Source organism: Nothoprocta perdicaria, unplaced genomic scaffold (genome assembly GCF_003342845.1).
Source record: "Nothoprocta perdicaria isolate Ctin4 unplaced genomic scaffold, notPer1 scaffold_21, whole genome shotgun sequence".
Classification (NCBI taxonomy): Eukaryota; Metazoa; Chordata; class Aves; order Tinamiformes; family Tinamidae; genus Nothoprocta; species Nothoprocta perdicaria.
In genome coordinates, this window is record NW_020455316.1 from 4,866,355 (window position 1) to 4,891,111 (window position 24,757).

At 43.2% G+C, this 24,757-nt stretch overlaps 1 protein-coding gene across 1 annotated transcript; it reads left to right on the top strand.

Moving 5' to 3' along the window:
- Positions 1-77: 77 nt before the first annotated feature.
- TENT5A (terminal nucleotidyltransferase 5A) lies at positions 78-4,122 on the top strand. The gene is made up of 2 exons (XM_026038436.1): positions 78-502; positions 1,322-4,122. Exons 1-2 carry the CDS (start codon positions 89-91, stop codon positions 2,099-2,101), a joined length of 1,194 nt encoding a protein of 397 aa, XP_025894221.1. The 5' UTR covers positions 78-88; the 3' UTR covers positions 2,102-4,122.
- Positions 4,123-24,757: the final 20,635 nt, after the last annotated feature.

A 24,757-nucleotide genomic window follows, 5' to 3' on the forward strand; every position in this document is an offset into this window, starting at 1 on the left:
CCGCACGCGGGCGCGCGGCTCCTGCCCCCCGTTTGTGCGCCGAGCGCCGCTTCGCCGTCCCCCTCGAGCGCCGCGCCGCGCGGGGGCCATGGCCGAGGACGGCGGGAGCTGCGCGGGCTGCGGCGAGAGCGCGCACTGCAACGTGCTGAGCTGGGAGCAAGTGCAGCGGCTGGACCGCATCCTGGGCGAGACCATCCCCATCCACGGCCGCGGCAACTTCCCCACGCTCGCCATGCAGCCGCGCCGCATCGTCAAGGTGGTGCGGAGGCGGCTGGCGCTGCGCGGCATCGGCGTGCGCGACGTGCGCCTCAACGGCTCCGCCGCCAGCCACGTCCTGCACCAGCACAGCGGCCTCGGCTACAAGGACCTCGACCTCATCTTCTGCGCCGACCTCAAAGGCGAGGCCGAGTTCCAGACCGTCAAGGACGTGGTCTTGGACTGCCTCTTGGATTTCTTGCCCGAGGGCGTCAACAAGGAGAAGATCACGCCGCTCACGCTCAAGGTACCGCCGCGCTTGTGGGGGTCCCCCCCGCGCACGCTTGTGGGGAGCTCGCATGGAGGTGCAGGAGAGACCCCCCTCGCTGTCCCTAGGGCCCCGCTGCCCACACGGGAATTGTCTCCTGCAGCCAAGGCTTCCTCGTGGGGCAGGTGCCCCGGCGCCCGGGCGCAGTCCCTGCCCTCCTAGACAGGTCACTGGAGTGAGTTAAGCTGGATGCCAAATGCCTTTGGGACTGCGTGGGTTTTGGGTTTTTTTTTTTTGTTGTTTGTTTGGTTTTTCTTTATTTCCTTCTTTATTTTTGGATGTGGGGTGGATTTGCAGAACCTGCCCCGAAAGAGCAGAGGCTGAGGACAGAGGGCAAACGCTTTGCAGAACCGATTCTCCTGTGAGGGAACAGGAGAGTGGTGAAAAACAATGTAAAAAGGAGAGGAGGAAAAAAAAAAAAGAAAAAAAAAAAGGATTTCTTATCTTGCTTTGGCAGTGAGTGACCTTCTGTGTGTTAGTGCATGGATCCCGGTGGGTGTGCCGGCGGTCTTGTGCAGGGATATATTTAGCAGCGCTTGAAAGAAGCAGCGTTGCAAAATACTTCCCTTGCACGACGCGGCCGAAGACCGTCCCGCCCTGTCACTCCCGTGCGATAACCTGGCTCCGAACTCGTGCATCAAATATCTCTTCCTTAGGTTTGCGGCGGAGGCTCCTGAGGGTCCCTCGTGAAACGCTCGGGCAGGGGGTGYGGTGGGGCAGAGCGCGGGCGGACACTGCGACAGGGAAAATCCCTTGCGCTCCTGTCTCCCTTTGCTCACCTTGTCCTTCCGATTGTAGGAAGCGTATGTGCAGAAAATGGTGAAAGTCTGCAATGATTCGGACCGGTGGAGTCTCATCTCCTTGTCCAACAACAGTGGCAAAAACGTGGAGCTGAAATTCGTGGACTCTCTGAGGCGGCAGTTTGAATTCAGTGTCGATTCCTTTCAAATCAAGCTAGACTCCCTGCTGCTTTTTTATGAGTGCTCAGAGAACCCGATGACTGAAACTTTTCACCCGACCATCATTGGCGAGAGCGTCTATGGGGATTTCCAGGAAGCCTTTGATCACCTCTGCAACAAGATAATCGCCACCAGAAACCCAGAAGAGATCCGAGGAGGTGGTCTGCTTAAGTACTGCAACCTCTTGGTAAGGGGCTTTAGGGCCGCCTCTGAATCCGAGATTAAGTCCCTGCAGAGATACATGTGCTCCAGGTTCTTCATTGACTTCTCGGACATTGGGGAGCAGCAGAGAAAGCTGGAGTCCTACTTGCAGAACCACTTTGTGGGATTAGAGGACCGCAAGTATGACTATCTCATGACCCTTCACGGCGTGGTGAATGAGAGCACCGTGTGCCTCATGGGSCATGAGAGGAGACAGACTCTTAATCTGATCACCATGCTGGCCATCCGGGTGCTGGCCGAGCAAAACATCATCCCCAACGTGGCCAATGTCACCTGCTATTACCAGCCGGCCCCGTACGTAGCAGATGCCAACTTCAGCAATTACTACATTGCCCAGGTGCAGACGGTGTTCCCTTGCCAGCAGCACACGTACTCTACCTGGCTGCCCTGTAATTAAGGACCGCGATTAGCAGAGCTGGTGGGGAGAACGATCCTTAACGTGTGGGATGGGGCCGCGGTGCCCCTCTGAAACGGGGTGTTTTGTGCAGTGACGATCCACTCTGGCTTGCGGGCTTGGTAAAAAGCTTGTGGTTCTCCTAGTAAATAAAGGGAGCACGATCTTGAAGGAACCCCCAAATAATTGGATCCTAGCCCAGAGCACAAGAGGCCTGTCATTAAAAGCAAACAGCTTCCCCTGAAAGAAGCGAGGGAGGAATGCTTGATGACAATATGGGGTGGCAATACCTGCTCCCATAGCTTTGGCATAGAGAAGGTGGGAAAGCCTTATTTTCCTTTTTTTTTTTTTCTTAAATTTTATTCTTTAGAATGGGATCTGCAAAAGGGAGAATATGAAAGAAACAAAAAAAAACAACAAAAATGAAAAAAAAAACAAAAAATTCTCTATATATTCAGGAATTAAAAGTAGAGACGTAAAGAAGAGATAAGCTGAATAAAGATGTATATTGGAATTACTGCATTTGGGGCTTGCAGCAAGTGCAACCTATGGAATGATCCTGCAGAATGTATAGCTTGCTTGAATAGAAATGCTTTAACAGAAACAGCTTGCTCCAAATGAACAGTAGTAGATTGGTACAGTTATAAAAACAGAAGCGCGTATGATGACAAAGTCCATCATTTCCAGCTGTGTGCATGCCTCACATTTTAGAAATGTGAGAATGCAAGAGAAACAGCTGTGGCAAACAACATATTCATGAGGACCAAAGATTTTGCAGATAAATTATCCAAGCAAAGACGATACAGTAGAGTATATATATATACATATATATATATGTAAAAGAAAAAAGATGTTACTATATTTGTACACACCAATAGTAATCAAAAGTGCCTGATGCCTTCATAAAATTTGAAGTGAGAAAATATAGTTTTGTGGTTTAACCATGCATTTTGTTTTATCAGGGACACAAGGATTAAAAACAATTAACATAAGCTTGTGAATAAGTGGTGGAGGAAATGCCCTATTTTTTTTCTTGGCAAATACTTGTATAGAGTTAATGTTACGTCAGTGTGATGTTATCCTAGGTACGTGTGTGCGTGTGTGTATATATGTTTGTGTGTGTATATATGTACATGTTATATGTGTATATCTATATATATACACACACAATATATATTAATATGGTCTAGGAAAAAAATGTAGCAACTGAGGAATGTTTAAATAAAGTACTATGTGTTTTCCAGTTTGCAACAGGATGTCATAGGATAGTGGGTACCTTGCAGTGAATTTTTTTAACCCACACCTGAAAAAAATTGGAGGAGATGAACCGGTCAGGATTAAGGTGGGATTCGGATAATGTCTTTGGTTGCAAGAACAAGGATTACAGTAATTCAGTGGGTTGCTTGTGAGCCATAATAATTCCACAAATGGAGAAACATATGACTAGCTAATTTTTTAAAAACTATTTTGTACTGTAATGCCATCTTGACGTTTAACCCACTAATGTTGTGACTGCATACCTCCATGATGTACAATTCAGTGGAACGTGGATCAAAGATAGGTTTATTTAAACCCCCTGACAGCTAAAGGATATTGTATTAGTTGGTGATTTGAACACTAATTGTTAATATTTAAAGGAATATTTTAATAGAATGCGTTATGCATTCCAGGACCACTAGAATTTAGTAAATGTGAAATGAACCCTTTTTAAGAGTGTTGCACGATTGCTTAAAATTATATTTTATAAATATATATATATTATATATATATATTTTTATGCAAATATTAAACATCTTTGATCTGATTGTCACACTGCATTTACAATTTCAGTACTGTACTTTATTTAAATGGATTCACTTTGCATTGGAACAATAACTATTCACTTTCATTTCCTCTCCCAAAAGATCAGTAGGAGGAGAATCGACTTCTGCTGTTTTCACTTCAGTGACACCTCTGAAAGTGTTAAATTCTTTGTTGGGCTTTGAAAACCTAGTGACTAAACGACACTTGAGTATAATATTTTGCTTTTTTTCTTACGGAAAAGAGGAAAAAAGATTAAAAGCAAAAGGAAAGGGGGATGAATTGAGGCTTTGGAAGGGAAAGGCGATGCGACCTATGTGGTTGCAGGCACAGCGGTGTGTTTGAGAAGGCAGGGGAAGAGGGCRAGGGACAGAGCTCGTCTCCCGGCCCTCCGTTTTCCCTGCAGAGCAACCAGGGTACATCTATTTTTGTCATGCTTTGTACTTTTTATCTCCGAGGGCAATTTAACAGGAACCCGGCGTGTTTACTGAAGCGCCTTCCCCGCAAATGCTCCGGGAACCATAAAAAAAAAAAAAAAAAAAAAGCAAGCTGTTTCATTGCCTGTGGCGCTGTGTGCCCAGAGACCTTGTCCCCACCTCCCTTCCTGCGGCACCTGATGCGGGATGCCCCTTTCCCGGGAACGGCGAAACCCGGGATAGATCCAGAGGGAAGCGCGCCTGTCACGGCGGCGCGCTGGCCCGCAGCTCCTCGGAGGGCTTCGAATGGAAGCCAAGGGGAGGGCTGGGGAAATAGGATCAGCTGGTAATGTGGTATGTCTTCTGCCACCACAACTATTTGCAGCAAATAAATGACTCATCCGCTGTTTAAAAGGGTTTGAGAATCTATAGCTGTGCCACAACCACAAAATGCTGATAATAAATGACACAATATATTTTTTTTCCTTTGAAGGACCTTTTTTACTTCTGTTGCTTAAAAGCAAGTTTTGATTTTATTTCCTTTCAGCTCAAATTTTACTGTGTTTTTTTTTATGATTGACAGCAGCTAGTTATCCTATTAGTGCATGCAACAGGGCTCTGAGCTAAACCGCAAGTTTCAGCGTTCGCCTTTTGATACATATATAATATGTTTTTATATGTATTATATAGGTATTTTGGATCTGTTTTGCATATGTTAATGATCGAGTGATGGAACTTGGTAGGGCTTTGCTTTATCTTTGACCGCTAGTTTAAAAGGTTCCTGATGTTCGCGGTGGGAAGAAAGCATGAGCTCAGGCCAAGAGTAAAATAAGAACCCCTTTCTCAAAGCTGGCTTGTTTCTGTGGTTTTGCACACCTTCCCCTCAGTGAAGGCTGACTTTTTGTAAACTGCTTTTCACCTCCTCTTGAGCACACTGGTACTTTGAAAGTTAACAACCGCATTCTTGCTTTGTAGACTTCGTTTTTTTTCCCCATCCAATCAGATGTAAGGTTAGAACTTGCTACGGGAGACAGTGCCCCTTTTAAAGAGCTGGGCTGATTAAAAAACTTTGACCTGATTACACTAAAACTGTTTGTGCCACAGCTGAATTTATTGCTAACCAACAGGGAGCTCAACTTGGTTCAATGTAGCTATCATGAAACAAGCGAGAGCTTTGAAATGGATTTTTTCTTTTTCCTGAGAYGGAGCTATCCCCCAAAATGGAAGAAAATTTCTTCTGAAGATAGAAGAGCCGTTATAGCACCAAAATGATCATATTTCTGTACTTTTTCATATTATACTTAAAATGTATTTTTTKTTGTTGTTGTTTTATCTTGCACAAAAGCCTTCACACAACTCTTGTAAATACCTCCTGTTAAATGCTTGGTCTGCATCATATCATAGGCTCCTACCAGTTTACTAGTTCAAAAAAAGCTTTTTTCTTTTATTTTATTTTTTTTTGTTTTAACATGGAAAATGAAGTGTGTTAGATAAAACTGCACAGCAAAGGACAAGATGTAATTGCATACTCAGCTCCTATTTGAATATACACTTTTGTATGGTTTTCTTTAAGCAGAGAGATTCCCTTGCAAGAAAGGAAATCAGTGTACTGTTTTGCTGTTGTAATAATGGTTTGCTAACAAAATAAATAGTAAAAAAAAAAAAAAAAAAAAAGCCTGCAAATTTCAAGATGGCTTGGCTAAAGCACTGCAAAGCTTCTGCAGCCTGTAGGAGTCTGTGCAGATTTGCTTTCCCTCAAATTTCCTTACAACTGTTGCCTTCTGCAAGGCATCCTGTTGCAGCAAACTGCTCCTTGGGTTGCTCTTTTAGAACATTTTAACTATGGGCTTTGTCACAGGCAGAAAAAGAGCTGTCGGAAAACTGGCTCTAGAGGGAACAGATTGTGAATTTTGTTTACAGCATCCAATATTTGGATTCTTTTTTTTTTTTTTTTTGTAAATAAAAAGAAGTTATTTTTTTCTATTGACTTGTGTCTGCTGTCTTCCCTGCCTGCGAGAGATACGGTCGCTTCCTTGCGAACACCCCTCGTCTCCGTTGTGGGGGAACGGGGCCGCTGCGCAGAGAGGAGCAGCTTGTGGCCGCTGTACCACGGGAAGGAGCGAGCGCGGTAAATGCTGAGGAGTCCCCTCCTTGTGCCCTTTTCCCTGGGCAGCTCCCGGCTGTGGGCCCTGCTCCTCCTGCCGCTCGCTGCCTGCACATGAGCCCAGCACGTGCTCTCCTCCCTGCCTACAACGCAGCCCTTGTATGTGCTGTGGTACAGAGAGGATGCCTCTGTAATGAGGCTAATTTCCTCAAAACACGCTTCAAGGCAACAGAAAATACGAATACATCGTGCCCCTGGCAATGCCTGCCCCCGAGCGACCCAAATTAGACCAATTCTGAGGAATTTGATCAATGGCCTTGCCACAGCGTGTGGCTCTTACTAGGTCCCCTGTCAGAGCAAGCACCCAAACATGGTCTTCCTTTGATGCAACAAGGGTGTGTGGGGCACCACCAGCACGGCCGGGGGGCCGGGACGGGCCACACCATGGCTCTCACCATCCTATTGCCCTTCAAGCCATCGCGCATGGGGCTTGCGGAGGCTCCCTGGCCGCCCCGTGCTCTGTTACCGAGTGTTTCAGGCAGTGGATCCAAGGTGGCTGYGCTGCTCCAGGAGGCAGGTGGGAGCCTCGCCGGGGCCTCTGCGCGCCTCCCCAAGCCCCAGCCCGAGGGGACGCTGCCTGTGTGCTTTGGATTGAGCCATTTCCCGTCTCTGTGCTTAATTATTTTTTTGGAGAGAGAGATGCCAATTGAATATCTGGACACAAGCCTTTTTTTTTTCTTAAACGGAGGAATAACCTGACGGAGCCGAAGCTAGTGGGACGCTGTGGCTGGGAAGGTTGTATTTTAAGAGAGGGAGGAGAGTTCAGCAGTGCGGAAGAGGGAGGGTGAAAGCAAGACATGAGATGTGAGTCACCTCACCAACCTACCATGAAAACCTCTACGAGAGGCTGACATTAAACTGGGAGGGGAGAAACGCCTCAAGTCCTTAACATGTGCTTTCCCCACTAAAAGGAGCTGGAATGGGGAAGCTGGCACCTGCACTGGTGAGCAGCAGCCCACAGTTTCTCCTGACCGCAGCTGCAAGTTTTTATTTTATTGCATTAAAAATAAATTCCCCGGGAGCCCCTTTGCCCAGGATTGAAGCTGAGTGTAGGCTAAATCAGCTCTACATCCTCTAGTAAACGTACCTGGAGTCCCTGGAAGGCAATAAATTAATAACACTGAGTTCAGTACTACAAACCTTCTCTTGGGAAGTCCCCACGAAACCTCTGCAGAGATTTTTCCTGCATAGTTGTGTGCATTTTGCTGCCAAGTAGTTGCATGGATCTGCTTGTGTCTTCCTGAAATTGCCACCATGCATCTTCCTCCTCTTCCTTTTTTTTTTTTTTCTTTCTTTTTAGTCAAAGTGAATGCATGTGGGTGTATGCCCTTAGGTAAAGCACAGTCTATTGCATTGTGCCCTGGAGCTGGTATAGCTCTGGAGCAATCATGTAGATAGTTTCTGTAGGGGGCATGTTGGAACCATGGCGGGGCCTCTAATCCTCATCGAAGGATCAGGAGCACGAAATCAGAATCTGCATTGCCATTCAGAAAAGAAATCCTAAGCCCTCAAAGGTCTGGTAGGACGCGATGATCAGAGCTTGCCATCTCCTGCAAGCTTACAGAACCTTAGTCTATTCAAAATAGTTGTTTTGTGGGTAAAATTCCACCATTTCATGTGGCTATTCCATTTCAGAGCATGCTGGAAAAATTCCTTTGGCCTTGTTTTGCCAGGAAAATCTATGCCTAATATGTATACTTCAATACTGACCCTACAAAACAGTTATTCTCCAGAGTAAAAACACCCCTTAGATTCAGAAAACGTCTCGAAGAACCTAAATCTCTACTTTCAAAGAGGGTAATGCTTGCAAAGAAGACCGATTGCTTTCTGTGGGACTTGAAGGTGAGCATGTTGTTTGTCTTCCTGAAAATGCAGAACTCCAAAACAGTAAGCAGTTTTACAAAGTAAAAGTCTCACTATGTAACCTAAACCATCTTGCTTCTCTTGGTTTCTCTCCTGCAGGGCCATAGAGCAGCGTTGCTTTCAAAATCACCACTAAAAACAAAGCCAGTAACAGTAAATACATTTTGGATACACCTAGCTCATCCTTCTACCATACGAAGGGAGGTGATGAAAAACATCCTGAGCTGGGAAGACAAGAATTCCCAAGGGAGATGCACAGGGACTCTCCAAATATTTTCTTCTAGGAAACACGTTCTTGAGGATGAGACACTAGAGGAGCATTTCAAGAGAACTTTTGTATCCACTTTGGCCATTTGGACTCCCTAAAAATGTGATTCTTTTGGTTGACCCATTGCCTCCATTCCCAGACAACATAGGATCCATGGAATTGCTGCAGTATGTTCTGGAGCAGTAATTGCAAGGAAATCTTCCAGTAATTGTAACCTTTCTTAATTCAGCTTGTGCTTTGAGAAAAAAAGTGAAGCCACATTTTTTTTTTTTTTTAAATTTTCAATTCTTGAGTAATTTTTCTTGCTCTCACTTCTGCATTGCTATTCTGTGCATGTTTCTCTACTGCATCCTTCATCCTGATTTTCACATGGGAAGTGCAGGCATCAGCACCATGTGCTCTTTGCACTATCAATAATTGTGGTGGTATGTGCTCTTTGATGTTCACGAATGTAAGATAGCTCCTTGCTTGATGGTTTGTTAACTGCTGCTCTTCTGCAAGAGGCTGGGGTATACGCAGCTAGATGGGGGTCCTGAGTCTCTTATGAAACGCTCTTCAGAAATGTTTGAAATAAAATTTTCCACCAGCATCTCCCTATGACACAGGGTGTTATCCGTATGGGAAGGCTCATACAAGCAGTTACTTGGTCATCAAAAGCAGAGTTAAGTAAATTAAAACTTAAGCAGAATGATTGTGCTTAAAGCAAGAATAAAGTGCACTACAAGCTGCTACATGGAGCTTGCCAAAAAATGTGAGCATCTAAAGTAGTCAAGAAGCTCTTTCACAGATGAAAGCTTCTCTCTGCGTTGCCCTAAGTTGTTCATACCCTCAGCAAATACAACACTTGGCTTTACACTAATGTACCTGCTGGCCATATACTGATGATGTCCCTCCATACTTTTGCATTTAGAAAATGACAAAAACTACTCAGCTTCTCTGTGAACTATGATTTGACTGACTCTTATAAACACCGTTTATAAGTAATCCTATAAATGTCATCCAGTGGCGGAAGTGAAACCAAGAACTGAGGCCTTCCTTCTTACCAGCTGTGAACTGCTCTTTTGCCTTTTTTATGGAACTGTAAAATAGAATTGCACATTTTCCTTAGATTTAGCTTTCCAAACTGCCTTATTTCTTTTCCCTGCTCTGCCACCAATAATGTCATATATTTAAGACTGGATTCTCTAGTCTGCCAAACTCAATCTGTGTCTGCGTGAGATGAATTCACAGTCCCCTGTGGGGCAGCACAGAGACAGTGGTGCTGTGTAAGGGAAGCTTGGAGGAGCAGCAGCTGTTTTCTTGCAGGCCTCGTGGGTCTTCACATATGCCACATTTCATAACATTGCTCAAAAATCCCAGAAGTCTGAAGAACTTTGAGCTGACTAAATTTCACCCCAAACCTAGACAATGCCATGTTTGCATCCAGAGACTGACTACGGACACTCATCACCTGCCCTTCACCCTTTGCATATAGAAGATCTTCATCTTGCATGTCAGTGAGGAGGGCAATTCCCATCTCTTGCGCACGGGCAGCTCTGCGTGCCTGGACTGATGGCCATCCCAAATCTTCCATGCTGTCCAAAATACCACCACGCGGCAAAGGGAATGTAAGTGAGTGATCTTTTGATTCTTTTGATCTGAAAAGAAAGAAAAAAAGAAAAAATAATATCTGTCCGATGTGGTCAACACTAACTAAAAGCCTCCTGGACTCAATAGGCTAGTTGTGCTCTGCCTTTAGCAGGCCTTTGAATGAAGTCTCCAGAAGCAAGGCCACAGCGCTCATGGAGGCACGCAGGGCGCACACGGTGCCGATTTGGTAACCAAGCCTGACCCTAGCAGCACTTGCTTGCTCTTTGTTGTTGAATGTTTGCTCTGCAATACCAACCAAAGGGCATGACCAGGTTAGGACCCATTGTACCAGGTACTGTGCAAACACCTGCATTCAAGGCCTTCCCCTGGAGCTTCTCCACGTGGGTATTTCAATGCACCCATTCTTCTTTCTAACCTGTCTCGCAATAAGTCAACTCACTTGCTTAAGGAAAGCCTTTGCATTTCTAAGAACTGGGATGCAGGCTGAGGGAAGTGTTCCCAAAAAGCCAACATTCATGAAAAGAGACAGAATTCTGCAAATTTGTACACTTGCTCAGAACATCACATCAAGATCTCAGCATGTCTTCGTGAATACCCACTCTTCTTGCTTAAAAAGCTGTATACTGAGTGCTCAATGTGATATATTTTTTGTGACTGAGAAATGAAATCAGCTCTCTTTCTTTAGAGTGTAAATAATGCAGAAACAGGTGTGTTTTTTCCCCGTCTGAATCATAATCGCTTCTGGAGGTGAAGTGAAGCAACGATTGAGTTGCTTCAAACATATGGCGATATTATAGGATTACAGAGCCAAAACCTACAAACAGGTTAATGCTGCACCCCTAGAAACCAAGTTTACCAGAAATGAGTGGGTGCCTATGCGTGGGTTTTCTTTCTCTGCTAGATTGCCTACCAGACAAATACATTAGACTGAAACTTAGACTCAAACTTAGACTGCCACAAACAAAGATTGACAGTGCAACCACTCTAAAGGGCCACCTTCACCGCAATCTCTCTGAAGGGCCATCTACACCAGGGAATCCATCTCCCTCCATATGCTCTCTCTTATGAATCCCCAGTGGAAAATTGTTACTGTGGGATGTGGTATCTTAATTAGTGAGCATTATCCCTCTAATATATCAAATTGCAATGTTCAGAAAAAATCTTGATATGCTAAGCAGTTTAGAGGCAAAAGTTGCTAGAAAGTGGGTTCAACAATGGCAAACCACTGCAAATGATGAGGCTGGAGGAGGGGACCCTAATAACAGCCCTTTTGGTAATTCAGCAGAGTAATTTGAAGTCCAACTGCAAGCCAACAACTACAGCAATGTCCGTGAAAGCTGTGTGCTGTGCTTATAGGATAGTCTCTGTCTCTATGAGCATTCCCTATTTTCAGGGCTTACAGTTTGGCTATAAAACTCTCAGCAGAAAATCGGTGAGCCCATATGTGGTTTCAACCCACAAAAGGCAAAAAAAATTCACCATCAGGGTTTGAAGTGCTTGCTCTACCTCCCCATGAGGACAGCACATGCAGGCAGTGTGTCAGGGAGGCCTCCGGGCTGTGCATCTCTTCTCTTTCAAGAAAACTGCAGTTTTCCCCAATGTAATTGCTGATTAATACTTGCTACTCCTTCAATATGTAATTCCATGCTCCTCCTCCTCCAATAAAATATAGCATAGTGGATTGGCAAAAATTTGGCTCATGTTTCTCATGTCACCCCTAGGCATTAGGGGGACATTTTCCCTCAGAGCTTGGCCACAAATACAAGTCTCTATTCAAACGAGAACTTTATTTACTCTCTGCAAGGCATATGGGTTTCTAAATGAATCCATTTGTTAGGTATAGTTTATAACATGTTGAGAAAGACCAGAAGGATAACTTTCCTTAAAAAAGACTTCAAAATCACTCATTTTTGTTGTGCAATAGAGGAAAATGTTCTTATGTGGAAAATCTGGGACCAGACACACTTAATTTTCATTAATAATTTTAGATTCAGCTTTCCCTAAATGTACTAAAAGCGAAAACTAGCAAAGGTGAAACCCCACAGTTTTCCTTCTTTTACTGGTCTAAGCTTTCTCTTAAACAGTGATTGTTCATGGGTTAGATGCCTTTCTGTGCAGTATGGGGTTGGTGACCTTTCTATTTTCTTCTATAGACAGTGGAGTTGGAAAAGTATATGGGCCAGGGGAAGCAATATGTCCTGCCCCCTTTGGTCTTGTAGAAGTGCAGAATGCAGCTTCCTCTTTATTATTTTTATTTTTGCTTTTTTCCCGTGCATTAGTGGACTTCGTGGGCAATGTTCATCCTTGGCATCAGTAGCCCTTGTAGGCCAAGCAAGGTGACTCCACATGGTAGTATGGTAGCATGCTACTGGTAGCAACCCAGGAGGACCTTACTGCAGAAATTCTCAGTTAAACCAATTTTTAGGACTAAGCATTTTTTTCCCTTCCTACACATAGTCCAAAATGGTTTAGGCCACTTGCTGCCATGAGCTTCCCAAGGGAAAGGAACTGAGAAAGTTGGAGACTGAGATTAAATCTTTTCCTTGTCCACCTTGCAATTTCTGGACGAGTTCCTGCTTTTTCTCCCTGAAATACTCCTCTCCCTTTGTGCTCCAGCAGCCCCCACCAGGCTTGGGGTCCCTCTTCCCAAGGCATTCAGCCTGATTTGGGATAATAATAATGACACAGTGTCATTTTAGTTTCACTAAAGGTATTCTATTCCATCCAAAAGAAAACAAATTATTTAAATTTTGTTTTGATTTTTTTTAAAGCATAGTTCAGCATAGAAATTTTTTTAAAAAGTGATTTCCACAATAATTTTATATATTTTGACATTTCATATCCTGTATTTATCTGGAGTTGCATGGTTAAATTTGATCCAAAATAGCAAGTCTTTCTGGTCCTAACTCTGTGTGTGTGTATACACAGTGTATTGCATGTTAAGTTTGATTAACTGATTTTAATTCAGTGATTTAAAGAGCAATCTTAGCTAGCGAAGACCCATTCCCAGTCAGTGCAGTGGCTTCTGTACAAACCAGATAATCTGTAACGGTTGTCTCATGCGAGAAGGAAGGAAGCATGGCCAGAAACACACTCTGTGGGCACTTCCCCTGCTCCTCACACAAAACTGCAGAGCTGGCGTGTTGTTTGCATGGCCTTTTAAGTCTCTGACAGAAAGGTTCACGGGAAAGCTGCAAATGATAACTCTTTCGGAAGTCTCTTAGCCATTTTGGCAATTTCCTTCGCCTCCAAGGTCATAAAATGCATTTGAGCTCATCCATCTGTAGCCAGAGCAAGACCAAGTTTCTTATTAATCTCCTATGATCCAAACTCCCTCTCTATTCACTCTTTATTTATTAATCCTATTTGTTTCCTTGTTAATCTGCTATAGCCTGCCTTTCTGTAGTAGGAAGCCTGCATTAAATGTGCTTCTTCTTTGTGTGCCAGAGGAAAGCTTTTTGAAACTGAAATGTAATCTTGTGTGTCAAACGGATCTTTTTTGTGTTTTTTTTTTCCCCCAACATACCCTTCATTCATAAATCACCAATTATCTATTTTTCAGGGGAAAAAAAACTCACTCAAAACAACAAATATGAAAACTGTATCTCTTTATCTCCAGGTAACTATCTGGCACTATTGCCATGAGAGGAAGTTAATCCTCAAGCCATTACTGTGTCTTCAGCATTTTTTTCAGACATTTATTAACTTTTCATGAAAGCAATAAAAAGGCATGGGGATTTCTTTCCCCAGTGAATGGTCCCAGCCTGCTTTATAGGCATTGCATTTTTGGCCAGAATCTGTTCTCTGAGATCTATGGTTGTGAAACCGGAGTGGGGATTTTTAGCCTCGTCTTCCAGAGCAGCCCCATGCAAAGCCATGTGCACTGCTGCCTTGGGGGTCACCTCCACTTTCTCCTATTCCCCTTCCTTGCCTCTATAAGTTGCACTCAGAAAGATCTGAACAGTCTCCTGGAAAACACTGGGAAGTTGTGGCACCTCCATTTCACTTGTGCTGATGGGTGCAGAATATGAGCTGCACCTAAACCAGAGCAGCAAGTAAGGTGGGAAGAGCCCACCAGAGCATTGGCACCATTCCCTTGCCCAGAGGCAGGATCAACTCTCCTTAAACTGTTTCTTATTATGTCTTTGCAGCTGAAGCAAACAAATATCCGACCTATTTTCTTGCAGCCAACCCTTCAGTGGCAGGGGGCAGTTGTTCTGGATCACTCTGCTGCTGCAGGAGCCCTCTGCCCGCCTGGCCAGGTTGGCAGCTGGGAGCTGAGTATCCAGCTCCTCATTCAGACAGTCAAGCAGTGCTATTAATTCATCATCTTCTGGAATCAACAAGTGATTAATGTTTAGTATCTTGGACGAATTGGAAACAGCATGTGCTGAGGATGGGTGCATAGACTAAGGACTTCTTCCAGCCAACAGAGCTATTTGCCTCATGCAGTTTCGCTGCATCTAGCTTGGCTGGATGCCGAAATCAGATGAGGCTGATTTAAGGTAGAGGCGTTTCGCTCAGGATACTGGGTAGAAAATTATGGGAGAAGTAACACCAAGGCTTATCGACATGTTTTTGCTTGCTGCAAATTCTTTCTGGGCTTTTTGATTTGTTTTGCTTTGTTTTGTTGTCCTCTTACATGATGTTGGTGTGACAACTTGCATATCAGAGCTCAAACTTTTAAGTACGTTTCATGTTTACAGGTACTGGGGATGGATGTGGAGGATTTGCATCCTGCATTCTGTCCTGATTTTGAAATCTCCCCTATATGGTCCCAAGTATTGCAGCATGGTTCTTAAGAGACAGCAGCTCCTCATCTGCATACCCAGCCCAGTCTTGAGGATGTATCCCCTCAAACCAGGACACTAAGGAGGTTCTCAGATTTTCCTTTTTCCCTGTGTTCCTTACATTCTGTTTTATTGTCTTTTTTCCCAGAAATATTGTTTATTATCTTCTGTTTGTCCTCAGTCTCCTGGGCATAGCTCAGAGATACAAACCCTCGGCCTCCAGCCCCGCTACCATGTCCTAGGCTTTCTCCTGAGAGTTTCTCCTGATCGTTTTTTGTATTCCTGGCAGCAGCTATGTGTTTCTCTCCCTCTAACTTTTGGTGGCTATGGCTGTCCCAAAGAGCAGCAGCTAAGACTCTTTTTTGGCACAGTTATTCTACATATCAGGCTCTCCATTGCTGAAAAAAGGCTGTGAAGAAAGAGAAATGATTAGGAGCTTGCAAACAACAAATTCAAACTGCCCCTCTGAAGAGCAGGTGCAGTGTCGTGGGTGTTGCAGAGACTCACAAGGGACATTTATTTCCTACTGCATTTTAACACCCAGCTGTGCTGACAGCACCCAGTCACACGAGGGGTTTTTGTTTAGCTTCTCCCTAGATGCTTAGACATTGCCTCAGCTATTAAAATGAGCAGAATTTTACATGTGGTATTGGTTGGAGCAGAGACACTTCACTTCTTCCTCGCATGCACAGTACACATTTGAACTGTTCTTCTCATAGCTTTTGACTTCAAAAGCTAAAAAGCAACTACCTGCTAAGAAAAGAAAAAAAAATCGAGTCCTATTACATAATGGAGAAGGCCAAAGAGCTGAAATTGTTGTAAGGACATCTCATTCTTTTCAAGATTCAAGGTTTTCAAGGACATTCATCTTTTCAAGAACTGGGCCCCTGCTGCAGATACTGATGGCTGTAATCGTAGGAGCAAAAAAGAGAATGAAACAATAGTCAGGTTTATTGATACAGGTGTATTTCTGAGAGGATGTCTGAAGTGGCATTTGTAGCTTTGCCCTTGATGGAACCAGTTAGAAATGTGTTCCTGCATCTGCTTTCCTTCAGCTTGCTCAGTGAGTGGCAGCTCTTATTTTACCTGWAATAGTTCGGTTTACCACCATTCCCATCCTCTTTGCCTGTCACATTGATGTTTTGAAGCTTTGAAACTCTGAAAACATTTGTTCCTATCTCTAGCCTATAGCTGAAAATAGCTCAAGGTCTGCATATATTATAAAGAGAACCAAAGAATTTRTCTCAGGAAAATATATATGTAAAATTCTGTAGGTAATGAGAAGTTGAAGACTTCATAAAATTTTTTGAAACTATGGGAGCTGCCCATCTAGCTTTTCTATTGATGCAACCTGACTTAAATCCCTGAGCAAAAAATGCAGATTATACAAAACCAGGTGGAGTGGCCAACACTACAGAGGGCTGTGCCTACAGTCTCTGTTCCTACAGAGGGACCTAGACAGATTGGAGAGTTGGGCAGAGAGAAACCTCGTGAGGTTCAACAAGGACAAGTGCAGGGTCCTGCACCAGGGGAGGAATAACCCCAGGCATCAGTACAGATTAGAGGTCGACCTGCTGGAGAGCAGCTTCGCAGAGAGGGACCTGGGAGTCCTGGTTGACACCAAGCTAACCATGAGTCAGCAGTGCCCTCGTGGCCAAGAAGGCCAGTGGGATCCTGGCTGCATCAGGAGCAGTGTTGCCAGCAGGTCAAGGGAGGTGATTCTGCCCCTCTCCTCAGCTCTGGTGAGGCTGCACCTGGAGTATTGGGTGCATTTCTGTGCTCCCCAGGACAAGAGGGACATGGAGCTTCTAGAGAGGGTCCAGCATAGAGCAACAAAGATGATTAAGGGACTGGAGCATCTATCCGATAAGGAAAGACTAAGCGAGCTGGGCCTGTTTAGCCTGGAGAAGACAGAGAGGAGACCTGAACAATATGCACAAATACCTGAGGGGAGAATGTAGGGAGGAAGGGGCCAAGCTCTTTTTGATGGTGTTCAGTGATAGGACAAGGGGTAATGGATATAAGCTGAGACATAGGAAGTTCCATCTGCATGTGAGGAAGAACTTTGTCACTGCGAGCGTGACAGAGCCCTGGCACAGGCTGCCCAGGGAGGYTGTGAATTCTCCTTCTCTGGAGATCTTCCAAACCTGCCTGGATGCCACCCTGTGCCATGTGTGTGTCCATGTGTGTGTGCAGAGTGTTTGGACTAGATGATCTCTAAAGGTCCCTTCCAAYTTAATTAACCATTCTGTGATTCTGTGATCCCCTCTTCCTTTTCAAACTAATTGCTCAACAAAATCCATTAACACTTTACTGTACTTTGAACTGGAGAATGTGAATTCCACATCTGGAACTGCACACATTGTCTATAAATGCTTCGCTTTTAAAACTGAGCTGCAAAATTCCTTTAGTCAGCTGAGCATAATGCAGAGTAGGATACAATTCTGTGAGTGTATTGGAATTTTGGTAAACTGATAATGTCAGAGGATGACATTACATAGAAAAGTGTGAAAAAGAAAGTGGTTGTCACTAAATCTGCAAGTATACATAATGAGAAAACTGTCTTTTAATAAAATAGAAAACACAAAACTAAAAGTTGTGCCGAAGCCAATATTTGATGCTGTAAATGGAATCACACATGAAGAACTGACTGGAAATAATAAAGTAACAGTAACATGGCAATGAGAAATTAGARTATTGCTGAAAGCAATTTCTATTTTATGAAAAGCGAGACATTAACAGAGAAAAAGAAAATAAAGAGAAAAGCAATAGTGTGATTGGGACAAACCCAATGATGTGAAATTGGCTTCCATGGGACTGGGCTTTGTTTCCAGTCCTGTGACTGGAGCAATTAAAACCAGTTGTGACAGCCAGCGCCGTGTCTCAGGTCCATCCACCTCCTCCCTGCAATGCACAGCTCCAGCATTGCCTGTGGAGTATTTTTGGTCTCTCCAAGATGTCCACATTTTCTACTGTGGGAAAAAATAAGGGTGTTCATGAAGACTTGCATTAGAAGTCTTGGTGTGTTTTGGGCACAACTGCACGACCTTTTGTGCTCTTCAATGTAGTTTACGTTTAAATTCACCATTTTTGCTAACTAGCAGTTGGCAAAGATTGCAGGTTCCAAATACATGACCCAGAACCTCCTGAAGTTAATTGGTTTTGACTGCTGGTTAATAAGTAGGATTCTTAGTTGGCCTCCAGTTCTCACTTGCAATGTTCTCCCAGTATAAAATGCATACTCCCTTACGTGATAACAAAATGTCTGGTGTTTCCTCTTTAGAAATAAATCCAAAATATTTACATGAATCTGAGGTCTTTCTGCTTGCTGTTTATTGGTTGAGCTATGGACTGCTCCCTAGCCTCATGGATGAACAGAAGAAAGTCTGGATTTTACTTGCCATCTCAAAACAACACATATGTCCTTACAAGGACAAGTGTAGGGTCCTGCACCTGGGGAGGAGTAACCCCAGGCATCAGTACAGATTAGGGGTCGACCTGCTGKAGAGCAGCTCCGCAGAGAGGGACCTGGGAGTCCTGGTTGACACCAAGCTAACCATGAGGCAGCAGTGTGCCCTCGTGGCCAAGAAGGCCAATGGGATCCTGGCCTACATCAGGAGCAGTGTTGGYAGCAGGTCAAGGGAAGGGAGCCTGCCCCTCTCCTCAGCTCTGGTGAGGCTGCACCTGGAGTATTGGGKGCAKTTCTGGGCTCCCCAGGACAAGAGGGATGTGGAGCTTCTAGAGAGGGTCCAGTGTAGAGTGACAAAGATGATTAAGGGAGTGGAACATCTCTTGTATGAGGAAATACTAAGYGAGCTGGGCCTGTTTAGCTTGGAGAAGAGAAGGCTGAGAGGAGATCTGATCAACATGTACAAACATGAATACATACACCTGAAGGGTGAATGCAGGGAGGAAGGGACCGAGCTCTTCTCAGAGGTGGCCAGTGACAAGGGGTAATAAGTTTAAGTTGAAACCCAGGCAGTTCCATCTCCATGTGAGGAAGAACTTCTTTCCTGTGAGGATGACAGAGCCCTGGAACAGGCTGCCCAGGGAGGCTGTGGAGTCTCCGTCTCTGGAGGCCTTTCAAAACCTGTCTAGATGCCACCCTGTGTCCCGTGCTCTGGGTGTCCCTGCTGGAGCAGGGGGGTTGGACTGGATGATCTCTAGAGCTCCCTTCCAACCTGAACCATTCTGTGATTCTGTGAAAACCTGGATGTCTATCTAGGATATCTAAATAGCTGAATATTACCTGTACCCCAAAGATTCTGTGCTATCTCACTTCCCTTCCTTGTGAGAAACCTAGCTTTCTTACAATCTTTTTGAAKGAAAGGAAGAAAAAATAATACAATTGATTTCACGTTTCCCCGGGTTAGTCTCTTTAAAAAGTAGCATTTTTAGACTGAATTTTCCAGTTATGTGCTCTGTTTGGGCACCTAAAGTTCCACTCTCTGAGAAGCTGAAATAAAAAACTGAAGACTGCTCATATAGACAATATTTTTACCCGTTAAGTCACTGTTTTTCCACATTAATCACAGGGTAAAGATATCGGGCTTCAATTCAGATTATGACAGTATCTAATGTCTTTTCCACATACAACTTCAAACTAGGAGAAGACTTCCTCTCTTGTTTTCATGGGAATTTTGTGAATTCCAGTATGTATATTTTTCCAGCTGTAGAATTTTATTTGCAATTGGAAATTGCCAGTAGAAATATCACCTTTCCTATGGAAAAGTTGCTAATACCAAATCTTAGCAGCTTAAGTTTATTTCAAGGACTCAGGTTGGACAGTTGCTTTAGATGTAGTGTCCTGTAATGCTCTGAAATGGTTCTCTATAGGTGTCAATAGCTGGATATTATCTTCCTGTCTTATATAGTAATCCACAAACCGCTTCAAAAATGACAGCTGTGAAGAGTGGCCGCATTTTTAGTCTAAGGTCACTTGAGGTAATTCTTTTCCTTGTAAATTTGTCTTCTGACAAAGAATACCTATTTGAAGCTGCCATCTAGTTTATTTTTTTTTTGGAAGGGAGTCAATAAAAGTAACTTCTGATGCATTTGCAGAGCTTACTTCTTAAACGCAAGCCTAAAGCTGCATCTAGGGGAGCTTGGAATATGGATGAATCAAGGCTACTCTGTGTTTTATCTTATAGACATAAGATATTATAAGCCCACAATAAGCAACCTAGCAAAAATCCTGATACTATTATTTTGCATTAGGCATCTTCTTTGGTGTCTGAAAAAGCGAGAGACTTGAAATTTGGCCTCTCCTCTGCTACCTTTGTGGAGATTTCTCCTCCAATTCCTCTTGCCCTACAAGAGTGACTAAAACTTGCCTTCTGTCTTTGCCTGAATCATCTGACTAGGCAGACAAATAAGTTATATACCCTATGTCTTGCCAGGCTGCTCAGCTGGTCCAGCCTTGGCTCCCCAGCAATTTGATGTGCAGCAGGTTTCATAGTGTAGGAGGCTGGTAGAAGTGCATTGGGCCCCAAGCCTGCTCTGGAGCAGAAGCAATGCACCAAAGCTGGTGTAGCTCACCCACAAGTGGAGTATTTCCCTGAAAACAGGAGTTTCCTGTCCGAATTGGTTCAGTTCATAAGCTACTTGATGCAAAGATTTAGTGTCACATGAATGTGAAATAGGACTGGGTGCACTGAAATTATGGTATTTTGCCACCATAATTTTCTGCATGAATATAATAAAACACTTTTTACTGTGAAAGTAACAGGCACCCCACAGGCAAGCATGGGACTCAGGATGATGCAGACTATAGAAGAGGGTACATTGTAAAATGTGGTTGAGCACTCGAGCAAGTTGCCCAGGGAGGCTGTGGAGTCTCAATCCTTGAGACCCATAACTGATAGCATAAAGTCTTGGGCAATGTGCTCTAGATAACCCTACTTGGGCAGTGGGGTTGGACCAGATGATCTCTAGGAGTCCCTCCAAACCCAACTGGTCTGTGAAGGTGTGTGRTAAAACCCGGGTTCAGGCATTGTCCCTTCATTTTGTTCAGTGCAGGACCTATTTGCTCCTAAACAACACGTAATGTTTTGTGATAACTAATTCTTTCAGGTGTTAACATGAGCTTGATACACGTTGGAAAGAAAAGAAAGAAATGAAGTTGAAGAACAAGCTGGGATTAACCTAGAGAGTTAGTATGAGAGTTTGGTAGACTGATGAAGAGTGCACTTTTCTTCTTGGTCAGAACTAAGCTGTTTGGTTGTATTCAATAGATCTGCAATGACCTCATCTGAGGGGCAATAATAACAAGAAGTTGGGAGTTTAAAGGTGGCAAGTCTTCTTGACACTGAAACATGTACCCGACAAAGGACACATTGACAAGCTCTACTGGCAAAGGCAGGAAAAATAATGTCAGGTTTCTTATTTTATTGCTGTTTCAGCACACAAACACTTCCCAGCTATGACTTTTMCAGATGGCAAATATTTTTCGCTCATTCAATGCAGTATACGTATGCAGCATGTACATACACAAGAGTTTTTAATGTCATTGACCACATTTCTAGTCATTCAATCTTCAGATTTGTTAAGTATGGCTCTCTAAATACTCCTTGGTTCATTCCCCAAGGTTTGGCAAGGATGGATACAGATCACAGAAAGCTCCTAACTGACTTTTATCACTATCTGTAGCTGCCATACACAGCATCAAATATAGTCACTATTCATACATATCAGTTGTTACTCTTGCTGAAAAAAATATCTTTCCTGAATGTAGTTTTTGATAGATCTTTGAAGATCCTATATCAAACAATTTTTTCCCCTCTTATCACTAATGAGSCTTTTGTCCTGAAAATTGTGGTTGCACTAGTTGCCCACTGCAAAATTAATCAACTTATTTTTTTCCCCTCCTTTTTTTTTACCTATCTAAGAGAACAGAATACCCAAATGGGCACTTTGCTTTACCCATAAAGTTGGGTGGTTATATTTTGTTTATTAATCTTTGTGCTGGCCCTTTTTCATATATTTGGAATTTCAGATAGTCAGCAACATAAACAAGATTTAATGGACTCCAAAATGATTATATTAAATGCGAAGAATAAGATAATGTCTCATTTAAACAAACAAAAAAAAAAAGACACTTTTTAGGGACCTGTTGGTATGATATAAAGCATTTTTTACTATTATGGAGAGAAAAATAAAAGACAATAAAAAGAGGTGATCTAAAACTCCAAAATAAGCTCTYCCCTTCTATTGGAAACTGTATCTGTCTTTACTCAAGCTAGACAATTTCATAAGTCGTCTTCATTTTTTAAAAAAGACATCCCAGAATGGCTGGCAAATCCGGTGATCTGATGGAAAGAATTTCTGGATGTTCAGCCAGTCTGAACCACGTTTTGACATTTTATGTAAGAGAATAAAAACTTTTTCCCCCCATTACTCCAGACTGCTATTACCAATCTTTTCACGCAGATCTGGTTACACGCTCACAGAAAAGTCATCAATGCACTGGAAGAAGGTAGGGAGATTAAACTGTTTTTATTTAAACAAATCTTCTGGAGATGCAATGCAAAAGATTGTCTGTTTCATAATGCCGTTTGCCACGGCTCCAAGTCAGCAGTTCAGTTCTGGGCAGCAAACCCTTGGTAATGCCCTCAGTTATTGGCCTAGAAGACCAAATAACGCAGTCCTGTCACACTTTGTCCCTAAAAGATCAGCAAAGTACATCCCCCTACTAGTCAGCTCAAGGAGCAATGGACCTGTTGAACAATCTAATTAAAAATAAAAGGAAAACTGCCCATGCCCCTGTCAAGGCATTTCAGAAATGGTGAGCTCTCAAGAAATCCATTGAGCRCGAGCCTTGGGAGAGCTGGGAGGAGAGCATTATTTAAGCAGCATTCTATTGTGTTCTCATCTCTGGGAATGCATATGATTTTTTCAGTATCTGTTGTGCTGGTGGAACCAATGATTTAACACACCCACTTGAAATATCTGGCAACATCATCATTAGTCACTCTCCTGATGCCTTCCCAGCTAGTTGGAATACTTATCTTGTCATAAAACCTACAACCTGGCTTCAGTGAGATATGAAAAAAGAAAAAAAAAAACATAGTGCAGCTAATAAATTGCACAGAGTCTTGTCAGAAAGGGAATCTCTTTTGATTTATTTTCTCCCTCCATCTTTTGAGGTGAAATTCTGTGAGTTGGATGTAGCAGTTCTGGTAGATTCAAGACTGTAACTCTTAGTCTGGTTACATCCAGCCCACAAGGAATATCTTGGCCTATAGACAGAGAAAGGAGAAGTGGAGAAAGATGCTGGAAAGCAGGTACTTTTGGTCCTGAAGAGTCCTGGCTCTTTTTATTGTTTGTGTGCGGAGCTAAAAGCAAAACCAAATACTCTATCTAGCGTGTACCACATCTAGGCAACAACTGAGGTTAGACTGCAGTTGTCCTCTGTGCCCATCTCTTTCCTCAACAAGATTAAAATGCAGTCCCCACTAATTCAGCCTGTTTTTGTTGTTGTTTTTTCTTTTTCTTTTTTTTTTTTTTTTTTTTGTTTTCTCTACTTGACCTCTTAAAAACAAAATTTAAAGGGTTTTCTTCATGCAGGCTGGGTTATAGGTAGGTTGGATTATAGTTTAGGAAAACATGATGAAAAAGAAAGATCTCTGATTCTAAACAAAACAAAACAAACAAAAAAATCCCACCCAAGCCCACATGGTTCCTGCCTTCCCCACTGCCTTCCCACACTCAGACAAAAGCCAGACCCTCACGCTAAAGAAGGCAGGTTGCTAATTAACGGACAAATTTCCCTGAATCTGTATTGATTTTCCCTTGGGTCACAAGTTTTAAAGGTCAGCTCAACAATCTCCCTCTATTTTCACAAGTAACTTAAAATTAGATTTCTTAAAACCTGAATGCCAATTTTCAGAAACATGAATTTGGTTATTTCCTAGGTTTGCAAGGTCCTTGGCTCAGTTTAAACCTGTTACAGACATAGAAAGGCACTTGGTTATATTTAATATCATGTTTCAGTTTACTCAGGTTTTTCTGTCTGCTAATGAGTGGAATATATGCCAATTCAGATAACTGAGATAATTCAGATAGACTTTGGCTAAGGTATCCACACACTTATATCTGAACATATAATTCAACTGAGTTGGTAACCTGACCTTTTATAGAAATTTCATTTTTTTCAGATATAGGTCTGACTAGTTGTAAAGCAGATATCCAAATAATAAAGGCACATTATTTTTATAGTGATGGTTACTTGAAAAGAATGCTTAAGGTGGATTTCAATGGTCCAAAAAATGGGTAATTGAGAAAATTAAAGCCAGCATGCATTAACATTTGACATGTCCAGTTTTTCCTATGTACCTCAATATACCATCTTTGTCCTCTGTGAGTATTAGAAATGTTTAGAAACAGCAGTCCCATGATAGGTGGTCTGAGACTCAGATGTCTCAATGATATGTGAGGAGAAGTGCGTTTCCCACACAGGTTTTGAGTGAGTACATGAAGTGTCTGGCATATCCTGGCAGTCTGTCAGATGCTACAGAGGCTGCAGACTGTCAGAGACTGTCAAAGGCTACAGTCAGATTGAGCTGATGTGCTGCTCTTTTGCAAACCTTTAGGGCACATGCAGTAGATTTGATAACCTGCTGGATATGTGATACCTTGTGTTAACTGCAGATCCCTGCAGATCCCTGCAGGATATGCAGGATCACAGAATCACAGAATCACAGAATCACAGGATATGTGAAGGCTAAAGTAGCTGGGGATCTTGGGGCTGAAGTGCAAAGAGCTCTCTTG